The 12773-nt window shown below is 33.3% G+C and overlaps 1 protein-coding gene across 1 annotated transcript; it reads right to left on the reverse strand.

Annotated features, from left to right (window-relative positions):
• Positions 1 to 1420: 1420 nt before the first annotated feature.
• Positions 1421 to 4440, reverse strand: LOC126678326 (transcription factor MYB54-like). The gene is made up of 3 exons (XM_050373231.2): positions 3970 to 4440; positions 3019 to 3453; positions 1421 to 1745 (listed from the first exon to the last, which is right to left on the reverse strand). The coding sequence occupies exons 1-3, from the start codon at positions 4082 to 4084 to the stop codon at positions 1573 to 1575; spliced, it is 723 nt and encodes a 240-aa protein (XP_050229188.1). The 5' UTR covers positions 4085 to 4440; the 3' UTR covers positions 1421 to 1572.
• Positions 4441 to 12773: the final 8333 nt, after the last annotated feature.

Genomic DNA, 12773 nt, shown 5'->3' on the forward strand with positions numbered 1-12773 from the left:
ACTTTAATATATATATACCAGTTTGGAAAAAAAAATTAAATAAATAAGCACATTATTGTGGAAATCGAACCTAAAAAAATTAGTGACCTTATTTGATTAAAGCAATCAAAACGAGTAAACAATAAAAACTAAATAATATAGCTTTGACCAGACTTGATTTGGAACATGATTATATATATGTGAATAAAAATAAAGTTGGCCGATTTATCAACTCAATTTCATGGAAAATATGTTTATAAAATATATATTGGTGTTGTTATTGATAACAAATTGACTTCTTATTTAAAAATTATTATATTAAAGAGTAAACTAAAATAAAGGAGAAGGAGAACATTTCATTATGCAATTAACATATGCAAGGAAACAAAACGCCTAATTCACATTACGCGATTGGATCGGTTAATTGAATTTTTACATTGAGTGATTAGACTGGTTTTCTGTTTTGATTTTCGTGCGGGTAAAATTAGCTTTGAGGTTTTAATTCTAACACTTCAGTGCTATTTTTGTATAATTTCTATTTTTTGATATTCCAATTTCATAATGAAAATAATTAATTTAATTAATCAAGTAATTTGGTTTATGTATCATAGTGTAAGATATAAATGCAGGTATGATGTGATTGTTTAAAAATTGAGGTATGAAACAGTTATTTTTAATTAGAAATGTTTAATTTATGAATCAAAACATGAAGGAATTTTAACAATTTTGCTTTGTTAAAAAAAAACACGATGGTTTTCCTGGGGATAAACCCTAAACCTAACAATGAACAAGGATTGATTTCTAACACTTTTGGGGATGGGAACGGTTCGGATTCCTCATCTCTTTCTAGGAGTTTGATATACACCTTTTTTTAAGAATTAGAAAACCATTATTATGGTCCCTTAATCTCTTATTTTTTGTAGTGTGGAATTAAACATAGATGAAGACAATATGAGTTAGTTTAAATGGTAAAACCGTCTCGCCTAAGATCAATAAATTTTGAATTCGTCATTACGAGAATGAATTGAAATTCTCTAATTCTCATTTTGATAAGGAAAAAAAATCAACATTTGATGACATTAATTCTATACACTGGCTAGACCTTACTCGCATCATGTTAGCCAATGAAGATTTAAATTTAAAGAAATCTTTATCTATGAATCGGGTCTATAAAAATTGTATAAACCAATCAATGAAATATTATTTTCTTGTAATATTTTCATTTAATTTTTCAATTTTTGATATTTGAATTATAGAATCCATACATCTTTCATGTACCCTTAAACCCTTGTAATATTATGAGTAGGTGCAATCATATATATATATATATATATATATATATATATATATATATATATATATATATATATATATATATATGCATTATGCATACACAAGTTGTATATATGCATACTTTTCATGATAATAACAAATATATATCTTACATGCATAAATATTTTCATTTATATTGTCAATGATGCATCTGGAAACATTAATTAGTTATGCTTACAATGTAGAAATCTAAAGTTAATTCTTCATTTGAAGAGAGAAACGTCATGTTGATCATCATCAGCAGCAGCATTGGTGCATGGCCTATGATGATGAGGAGTTTCCAACTGATAAAAAATCAATGAATGGTAAGCCAGATTTAGTCTTCTGTTGATCCACTTCCTCATCATCTCTTCTGCCATTGTCTATCACTTCACTTTTGCTAGAATCAGTATTCACTTGCAGAAAATCATAAAATTCTATTTCCTGCTTCTTACCTGCCATTTTTATCATACGTAAGTAAGATTATAACTAAATCACATGCATAAGAAGTTATCAAGGATATTACCATTATGTTAAAAACCCAGTAACTTATGATTGAGGAGACAATTAGCTTATAAATTGAAGGACAAATTGACAAAATGAGACTAATTGCCCATAATTACTAAATTCATGTATTGATTTGCCCACAAAATTAATTTATATGTTAATCGCCTGTTGCTTATAAGTTGAGGGGGGAAATTGCTACTTAAGTCATTAAATAATCATAAACTTTTTAAAACTAATTTTTAAAAATACTTTTTTTTTATAAATTAATTTAAAAATTAAAAAGACGAAAATAATCAGATTGATAGTTGTCCGCCTAGCCTCTATTTATTGATTGGATATGACATTTTATTACGCCACGTGTCATGCATTCGATGGAAGGTCCCTAATCTTACGTGGCGAACTAAATTCACACAAGTATTTTTCGTAAATATGCCATGTTAATAGTTGAATGCCTCACTATATATACATGCATTTGTTTTTAGGCTTAATCCATCTAGAGGCCCCTGTACTTTATACTTTTTTTCCCGTAGATCCTTATATTTTATTTTTGTATTATTTGGTCCTTCTACTTACCTATTTTCGATTTTCAGGTCCTTTTTGAGTTTTTTTCACTCCCTTTACTTACAATTTGTCTTTCCTTCAGTCCCTCTACTTACAATATTTTTTCCTCTAGTCACACAAAAAGACAGGAAAAAACTCAAAAAGGACTTGAAAATAAAAAATAGGTAAGTAAAGGGACCAGATAATACAAAAATGAAGTATAAGAACCTACGGAAAAAAAATATAAAGTATAGGGGTCTTTAAATAGGTTTGGCCTTGTTTTTAGATACAATGCTAACCATATTAAATTCATTATAATAAGAGGCGGAACGAAAGGGAGGGCGGCTTCACATATTATTTTCAGTGGTATATCTTCATTTTATTTTCTTTTAACCATCTCATTTTATCATTTTTTTCGTGTCACGGACCATTTTTTGCATATATAGCTTTTTTCCGATGCCGTTATAGTGTGTATAATCAATGCAAAATGTGATAATTAGAGTATTTGATTTGTGTAATCTATCTCAATTTAGTGTATATATAAAGAATGTACGTAATGAAATGTAAATGTAATAGACTAACCAATCAATAGTTGTTAGTTTGATCCGTTAGGTTCCATCAAACATGAACTGAACTAAATCAAATAAACTTAAGAGTGCTTCATATATCAAGTAACTTTACCTTCACATTGACTTGGGATTTCATTTCCTCGGGAAAAAGACCGATAGTTGTGCGGGATCGGATACTGATTGTAGTATCTTTCGTAACATTTATCGACGAACGAAGCGAGATTGATAGAATCACATGAATTCAGCAACACATGATGATCTTGTTTTAATGATGAAGAATTATGATTTTTTTGGTTGTGTAGTAAACTTTGAGCAGCTCTTTTAGCTTGAATTCTTGATTTTTCTCTATATTTTCTGGCCATAATAACATGCCAATGATTCTTGACAGCATTATCAGTTCTACCAGGAAAAAGCCTGGCAATAATAGCCCATCTATTCCCATGTATTCTATGCGAAGCAATCAGTCTTTCTTCTTCATCTTCTGTGAAAGGCGTTCGATTGATTCTTGGATCCAACTGATTAAACCATCTCAACCTACAGCTCTTCCCTGATTTTCAAAAAAAATTATGTTTGTTATTAGTCACAGTCACACATATAAATTATTTGGCAAACTATATATTGTTTTTACGGGACGGTTACCCGGCATTCAATTTGTTATATTTAATAATCCAACAATTATTTTTTAAAATAATGTGACCGGAGGATTTCCATTGTATCACTTGGTTGATGGATATCCATATATATTTAAAATTTGATATAAATTGATCAGATAACCTTCCGTTTTAAAAAAAAATGTTGGATTATTAAAATACAACAAATTGAAACGTTGATAACTATTATGTAATAGCAATTTTTAACTATAATTAATTTAATATTTTTTTCTATAAGCTTAATAAGAAGCTTTATTTTTATAAATATTCCTTAACCCTAACCATTAAGTTATCTCATAGTTTTTTAGATTGATTTGATTCTATATCAAGTTATGTATATTGATTTAGGCGCCATGATTTTTATTTTATTGAAAAAAATAACAAAATTATTGGGTCTAAGAATGAATTATTACCGGATCTTCCTTGAAGTTTTTCAGCTATGGCGTTCCAGTTATGAGGACCATAACGTTGGACCAATTCTTGAAGCTTCTCATCTTCAGCCGGTCTCCAATGACCCCTTGTACACATATTATCAGCTAAGATCTTGTTAAATACAGTAACAACCCAACAAAATAAAAACCCTAGCTAGCTAATTTTTTTGCTATATATAACTAACCCTAGTTCTTCAAGAACACATGCAGATTCTTGATTTCCTCTTCTTGTTCTTAACAAGAAAATACATATATATATAAAATAAGAAGAAGAAGAAGAAGAAGAAGAAGAAGAATTAGGGTTTCGGGTCGGAGAGAAATATATATAAGTATGAGAATATTGGAGTGATTGATGCAAACGTTTAGGCTAACAAAGTCTTATAAGTAATCTGAATCTGAATTTGTATGTTATAAATAGTTTAAGAAAGAAAATAAGAGAAATAAAGGTTGCTTGGTGAGGTGAATTCCGTTCTGCTTTCAACGTCTTCTTCTCAAGTTTCTAACCTACTTATAACCCACCTTCCTGGCTCTTTTTTTATTTTCTTTTTTATTTTTTCTCTTATGATTCTATTTATACCAACATATCAGAAAATACACTTTAATTTGTTATCTATTTTTGAATTTGTTTTTACTTCATCAGTCTCTTTCAAGAGAACTTCATTATACTTGAGAAGTATGGAGTTCAAGTTAAAATTTTGGCAAAATAATTTTATTTATCGATAATTTTGATACTTTTTTATGAATATAAATTTCTAAAAAATATTTTTAGATGTTTGGTCCATTAATTTGACAAGTTGAGACAGTTATATTCAAATTCTCCAATCGAATCAAAATTATATTTTCTCTTTTTTAACTTGGCCAACCAAGAAGATACACGTAAATATTTCATGTTGGACCAGACACATTTTGAATATAACTGTTCCAATTTTAATAAAATAAATGAATTAGACTGTCAATTGTTTTTAGATTATACATGCCAAAAGTACGAGTTATGGATATCAAAAATCATTGTGCCTGAAAAACTTTACGATTACTGGATTATATGTTTATGTACAAAACATTTTCCATTGTTTAGTTTGTTATATTTTTATAATTGGATTTTATATTAACGAGAGGTTACTATAGCGTTTTATATCATTAATTATTCACGTGACAACCAGTGACGAAGCTACAAAGTCTAAAATAGGAGGGCCGCGATATACAATATATATGAGAAGGCAATTTTCTAAAACGTTGGTGTGTATGTGAGTGGAGGATTGTAATATAATATAATTTCCTATACTAATTTAAACAAATTTGAAAAGTTGAAGGGGGCCAAGGCCATCCCATGCCCCCCTCATTGGTAACAAAAACGTTATGTGGAATTGTTTTGTTGACATTTAGGCAGTAATTGGCATAAATTTTCTACAGCAACCCACCTTGATGTAAAAATGAAATTCTCAAAATTCTTTATCGAATAACTCGTATGAGAAATTTTTCCTCACTGAAATTTAGAGTCTGTCGTGAAAATTCCGAAGGAAAAATTGATTCGGAAAATTTTAGCTCGTCGACAATTATGAATATTTTTTAATGAACTCTGTCGGTAATTACCATAAAAATTTAAAATCCACCGGTAATTTCCGGTGGGATTAAAATCCTTTGAAAAATGCAATCTTTTATTTTTGATGCTAAAGGTGTCACATTTGAAGGATTAGTTGGTAAATTTTGACTAAAACCGTCAGGAAAAATTTGTCACTAAAATGGGTTGAAATGCCTATATCTCTAATTTATGTAAAGTAAGCGCTCTACTCAGAGGTAATCTAATTTTTCAAAAATTAGAAATAATATTTCGGAACAAAAAAAAATCGATTTTTATTAATTTTTTTTAAAATTAATCCAAATAATTTTTTAAAATTTTTCAAAAAACAAATTTCTAATATTTTCATAGGTATTTTCTGCCGCCCTCCGACGAATGATTTTTCCTCAGGAGGAACCTACTCCCTCTCTTTCGAGGTATCCGCCGCCGCCCTCTGACGAATTTTTTTTCTTCAAAAAGCTTTTGAAATTATTTTTAAAAAATTCTAAAAATAAAAAAATTCATGTCGTGTCGGTGACGGCGGGTACCTCGAAGAGGAGGAGCCAGATCCTCCAAGAAAAAAGTTCGAAAAAAAATCTCAGTCGGACGTCGGGTGCGAGTAGCTAAGGAAAAAAATTCGGAAAAAATGTGTCAAAAAGAGGGGAGCCTGAACCTACGGAAAAAAATTTGGAATTTTTTTTCAAAAAATATATGTGGATTAAAAATATTCAAAAAAAAATTATCTAAATTTTTTTTATGGACGGCGACATCTGGTACTTCGGAAGAGAAGGCGTCTGATCCTTCGGAAAAAAAGTCAAAAAAAATTCTCAAAAAATCTGTGGATTTAAAAAAATTAAAAAAAAATTGTAGATTTTTTTTTATATTGGACCCCGGCATCGAGTACCTCGAAGAGGAGCATGATCCTCTAGAAAAAGAAATTCGGAAAAATTTGTGGATTAAAAGAAATCGGAAAAAAATTATGTCGGATGGCGGCAGCGGGTACCTCGGAAGTGGAGGAGACTCATACTCCAGAAAAAAAGTATAAAAAAAATTTCAAAAAAAATATCTGAATTAATAAAAAATTGGAAAAAAAAATTCCGTTGGACGACGGCAACAGGTAGCTCGAAAGAGGAGGAGCCGGATTCTTCAGAAAAAAATTTAGAAAAGCAAATTTCTGAAAAAAAAAATGACCGTTGGACAGCGGTGGCGGGTATCAAATTCAAACCCACCTTTATCCAAACGCACCCTTAATAAATTTATTAATAAATAACGAATATGCAAGCCCTACATGCCAAAATCTGATAAACTTGTATATTATGGCTGGATTATGATTAATCTTGTAACATAAATGTATTATTGGATACACTTATACGGATAAATGTGTAAAACTACTGCATTACATAAGCTAGCTAGGTTGGTAAACTTGAAAAGACTAGGGTAGTTTTTGTGTTTTTTTTTAGTTGAGGTTTTTATTATTAGGTTTTGATCACCTTTCAGACCTAACTAAACTAACAGTTAGATGTAATAAACAAAATAAAAATAATAAATGAAGAAGAAATAAATGCACGTGGAGACTCAGCTATATCCATCATTTAACTGCTTCTTGTGAGTCAAACATCTGGTCTTTTCATTAGAGTTGGTAATTTTGATATATGATTTGCTATTTAAGAAACTAAATAGAAACTAAATTTCATTATCCGAAAAAAAAAAGAGTAAGAAAAGCTAAGAAAAATTTGTATTGGGTGGTATATCAATCTCTTGTACTTTTATGCCTTAATTTGTTGTTAAACTTGGCGACCAAACTCAGCAACATTTCTTTTAACATCCTTCACTTATAAATTCCAGTACTTTTATCAAAGTCTTCCTGAACCAAATATCAGTTTGATTTAGTTTAACCCTTCAAAACTGAAAAGAAAAAAAAAATAGTATAAGAATGTGAAATAGTACTTTTTTCCGTTTATTTGAAGATTTTATTTTATTTCAACTTTTTTTTAGATAAATGATAATTTAATAGCACTACCACAGAAAGTGGAAGGCAAAAAGGCCCTAAAAGGGAACAATCAAGAAGAGATTACAAAAGAATCCAAACATCTAAAGATATCATTTCCATTATATGGAAAATGAGGATGAAAAGAACAATAAAATTGAACCGCCTTGCTAATACACAGAAAAGCTAAAGATTCATATGAACTCTCCATATCATTGAAGACCCTATTATTACGAGCTTTCCACAATTCCCAAACGCCAAAGAACCAAATTAAACGCCAAATATCTTTGAACGAAGCATGAGTAAACGAACACCATAAGCTGAAAAAACCAGTAATCGATGGAGGACAAACCCATAAAATGTCACACTTCGCCAAAACATAACACCAAAATTTCCAAGCAAATCGGCAATGGCAAATAATGTGAATGTTCGATTCCTCCAAATTACAAACCAAGCAACCAATGAGGTCCGGCTGGATAATACCTCTCGCCACCAAAAAAGTATTGGAAAAAATACGGTCTTGAATGAGAAGCCACGAAAAGAATTGAATCCTTGGTGGAATTTTCCACTTCCAAATAAGCGGCAGAATGATAGGGACAATTCTTGAAGAAGAGAAGTTCTGCCTTTGAACTGCAGAAGATATGTCTCTAGAATTGAAAGAATTAATTTTCCCTTTCCAGCAAAACTCATCCATGCTATTATCCTGAACTTGGAATGGAATTAATTCATTGAACAAGAGATGAAGCTGTTGGGTCTCTCCAACACGCAACCGGCGGTTCCAAATGAAGGAAGTACGGCCAGCAGACCTGTGGTGGCTACCGGAACTGGCATGGACCAATAAGATACCTTCTTGAGCTGAGATATTCTTCAATCTAGAGAGGGAAAATAAAGCTGGAAATCGAGTTGCAAAGGACGAGGAGCCTGACCACAAATCCATCCAGAATTTAATATTCTTACCACTGCCAAATTTTACTGAAATTCCATCATTAAAAATAGTCCAAATTTGATTATTGGAGACACAGTGGCGATGAATTCCTTTCCAGAGATGAGAAAGAAATTTAACATTGCAACTCCCCAAATCATGCCAAGATCGGATACCGCAACTATTAATCACTACAGCATACCACAATGAATTACCTCCCACCCGAAGCTTCCAAAGCCATTTAGAAAGGAGACTTTGATTTTTGACACGGAAAGGGATCAAATTTAAACCCCCTTGATTATAAGGAAGGCAAACTTTATCCCACGAAACCTTGCAAATGCCTTTCCCCACCGAATTTCCACACCAAAGAAAACGCTTCATACATCTGTCTAAAGAAACAATAATTGACTGCGGAATAGCCAAAGATCCCATGAAATACACTGGAAAGCTGTGCAAAACAGCTTTAATCAAAATTACTCTGCCTGCAGGAGAAAGAAGATTACCTTTCCAGAGAGCTAATTGATCCGAGAATCTAGTGACAACCGGCTTCCAAAGCGTAGCTTTAACTGGTCTAATAGACAGAGGAATACCCAAATAAGTAATTGGAAAACTGTCCACCTGACAACCCAGAATAGTTGAAGCAGTAGAAAGAGTATTATCATCAACGTTAACACCGAGGATCGAACTTTTCTGAAAATTAATGGAGAGACCTGAAACTATCTCAAAACAGCGAAGAACTCTCTGCAAGTTCCTAAGCATATCAAAGTCCTGAGGAATAAAAATCATCGTGTCATCTGCAAATTGAAGGATTGAAATCGGATCATCATAATCTTCAATTCTGACTCCATCAAATAAATTAAGCTCAATAGCCTTGCTTATCATAACTTTGAGACCTTCCACTGCCAGAACAAATAGCATAGGAGATAGTGGGTCACCCTGTCTAACACCTTTGCCCATAGAAAAATTATTTGTAGGACTGCCGTTAACAAGGACTGAAAGTTGAGAAGACTCAAAAAAAGCTGAAATCCAATGAAGCCAAGAAGCATTAAAATTCATTCTCGAAAGCATCTTAAGAATGAAATCCCACGAAATACTATCAAAAGCTTTACGGGAATCAAGTTTGAGAACAAATAATTTCTCCTTCCTTCTAGAAGCAATGTGAATGATTTCCGAAGCTATCATATGGCAGTCATGAATACTCCTACCTCTAATAAAACCAAATTGATTTTCAGAAATGAGCTGAGGCAGTAAAGGAGAAAGGCGATTGGCTAGAACCTTTGAAATCAATTTGAAAATACCATTAATCAAGCTGATTGGCCTGAAATCCGAAATATTAGTGGCTCCCTTAACTTTTGGAATAAGAACAAGAAAAGCAGTATTTATGCCTGTAGGAAAAGTGCCAGAACTGTGCAGAGAATGAAAAATCTTAAGAATATCAGGTTTAAGAATTTTCCAAGCTTTCTTGTAAAAGAAAAAATTAAAGCCATCTGGACCTGGAGCTTTATTGTCATCACAGTCTAATAAAGTTCGAAAAATTTCCTCTTCTGCAAAAGGAGCAGAAAGAGCCGCAGCTTGGGAGTTCGTCATGGCTCGCACATCTAACCTGTCAAGGCAAAACGGAGCAACTGAATTCTGCTTGAAAAGCTTCTTGTAGAACATAAAAATCTGATGTTTAATGTCAATCGGATCAACAAAGGTAGTATAATTCACGGTGATTTCAGAGAGCAAGTTGCTCCTTGAATGAACCGAAGCCATAGCATGAAAAAATTTAGTATTTCTATCTCCAGAAAGATTCCAGTTTTGTCACGACCCAAATTATTGAGCCGAGACCGGCGCTAGGGAATGGGAGTGGTAGCTCCGAAACCCGTAGCAAGCCTAAAACCACTCTAACTTTTTCGCGGAAACGCAAACACAACTATCCTATAAACATGTAATAAGAAGACACGTTTACAATCATAACGTATATCATATATATATCACATCATCGATACAACCATAGTGGGCATCTCACTTCCGTAACTTGTACGTACTAGCCCGTCTATCGATCAATACAAAACTGACAACCAAAAGACGTCACATCAAACAAACATTAAATATGTACACAACCTATAAGACCTGACTATTCTATGCTAAGACTCGTCATACGTATACTACTGCAGCACCAAGGGGACTCGTACTCAGCACACCAAAGACGGTCTGTCTGATCCGACTCTAAACACCTGAAAACATCAATGTGAGGGGTCAGTATTTGGGGAAATACTGAGTGAGAAAACACATTACTAGGGTATTATAGAAAATAACATCGCATTTAAAACAAAACACATATATACAAACATATTATACTTCAAGCATTTGATCCGATCGAAACCCTAATATCTTAGTATGCATAATGAACATTATCACAACATCTAACGATCGATCGATATGAGTCCGGGATAGTTCAACCAGCCGACTCGCAGATACAGGCCCCGGGATAGTTCAACCAGATAGGCTCTGTATCGCATGCACAAACAAGTATGATATACGACCCATGAAATCTCTATCTATGACTTACCCGGACGCTGGTGATCACACAGCCTATTGACACCCAATAGGTAGCTTGTTTCCCCCGGATCATATACTAGTTTTCACAATCTATATATATTTGATAATACGATGCACAAATTCATTTCTATCGATAAAATACTATAGCATGCGATGTAGTTTAATATTATATTTATAATATAAAAACTATCTATTGCGTAATAATACTCAAAGTAAAGTTTAACTCACAGCGATCGCTATTCCTTATATCCAAACGTAAGCTCCACACGTCATTCACTCTTTTAACTATTCCAGCTCGTCGATCTCGTACCTCGTCGATGTATCCACTTCCTATTCAAATCATACGTACGTTTAATTCATAAACGTAGGCTTAATATTCAAACTCCTAAGTTATAAACTTAGGTTAACACAATCGTATCTCTAATACGATTCTTAACTTTGATAATCTCTCATTCACACTTCTCTTTTAAACGTCCTAGTTTATGTTTTGATATTCAATCGAATCGTGATTGATTATGCGACTTGAAATTGTCTGTAATCAAGTTTCCGCGTCGCGTCAGGGCTCTGGAAGCCAAAATCATCGATTCCTACTAACGAGTGACCGCACGTTCGTGCAGCAGTGTACTGCACGTTCGTGCAGTACGCTGCACGTTCGTGCAGTACGCTGCACGTTCGTGTGCTCCACGTTCGTGTAGTGTACTACACGAACGTGTGCTACACGTTCGTGCAGTCTGCTACACGAACGTGTACTGCACGTTCGTGCAGTCTGCTACACGAACGTGTACTGCACGTTCGTGCAGCAAACGACTGCCGATGTGCAGCCCCGGGGTTCATTCCCCGGGCCATTTCCGACGTGCTACGACATGCTAAATCGATCCGTAACGCTTAATAACATCAAAAACTCAAGATTCAAGCTTAAAACGTCGAATTCAAACTCAAAATCATTAAAACGGTAAAACCGCTCGAAACCCTAAACCAAAACGTCAAGCTTACCTCGATTGACGCTCATAGAAGATAGAGAATTGAATTCTCAATCCATCGGCGCGAGAATCACTCGATTTGGACGAGAAACGGCGAAACCGCGGCGGATCGAATCGATCGCTTAAAACCTTCTGTACGCTCCTTCTTCTTCCTCCATCTGATCTCTTTCTTTTCTTTATATAGATTGGCTAATTAGCCACTTTAGTCCTTCATTTCTTTAACTTTAACCAATTCTCCTTTAAACTTTCTAATTTAACCAAACGGTTAAATTATTCTTTTAACTCGATTACATACGTATTATTTATATCCAGATAAATAATACTACTCCAAATATAACTATTCTCGTCGATAATCTTCCGATTGCTATTCTCGAGGCTAAATTGGCTAATTTGCACTTTGGTCCTTGAACTCTTCAAAATTGACAATTTAGCCCAAAATGAATCCGCGTCCAAATTTTAAAAGGTCTCCGATTGACCTGAAACTTTTACCACCAATACTATAAAACATTTCGCGGACCTTGGCGAAATAATTCTATTTTCGGACTTAACTGGTTAAATTACCACTTTAGTCCCTGAACTCTAGTTTGTAACTTTCTTGATATTTTTCCTTATTTTCTTATTCTAATCTTCAAACATATACGTCTTACTCCATATTATCCTTTTCTTTAATATCCCATATCTTTATCTTTGCAACTCCGGTCCTTTTCTGCCGGACACGTTGCACTGAACGGCACCTGAACTTACGGGGTATTACATTCTTCCCCCCTTATAAAAATTCGTCCTCGAATTTTCATACAA

The sequence above is a fragment of the Mercurialis annua genome, linkage group LG1-X (genome assembly GCF_937616625.2).
Source record: "Mercurialis annua linkage group LG1-X, ddMerAnnu1.2, whole genome shotgun sequence".
NCBI lineage: Eukaryota > Viridiplantae > Streptophyta > Magnoliopsida > Malpighiales > Euphorbiaceae > Mercurialis > Mercurialis annua.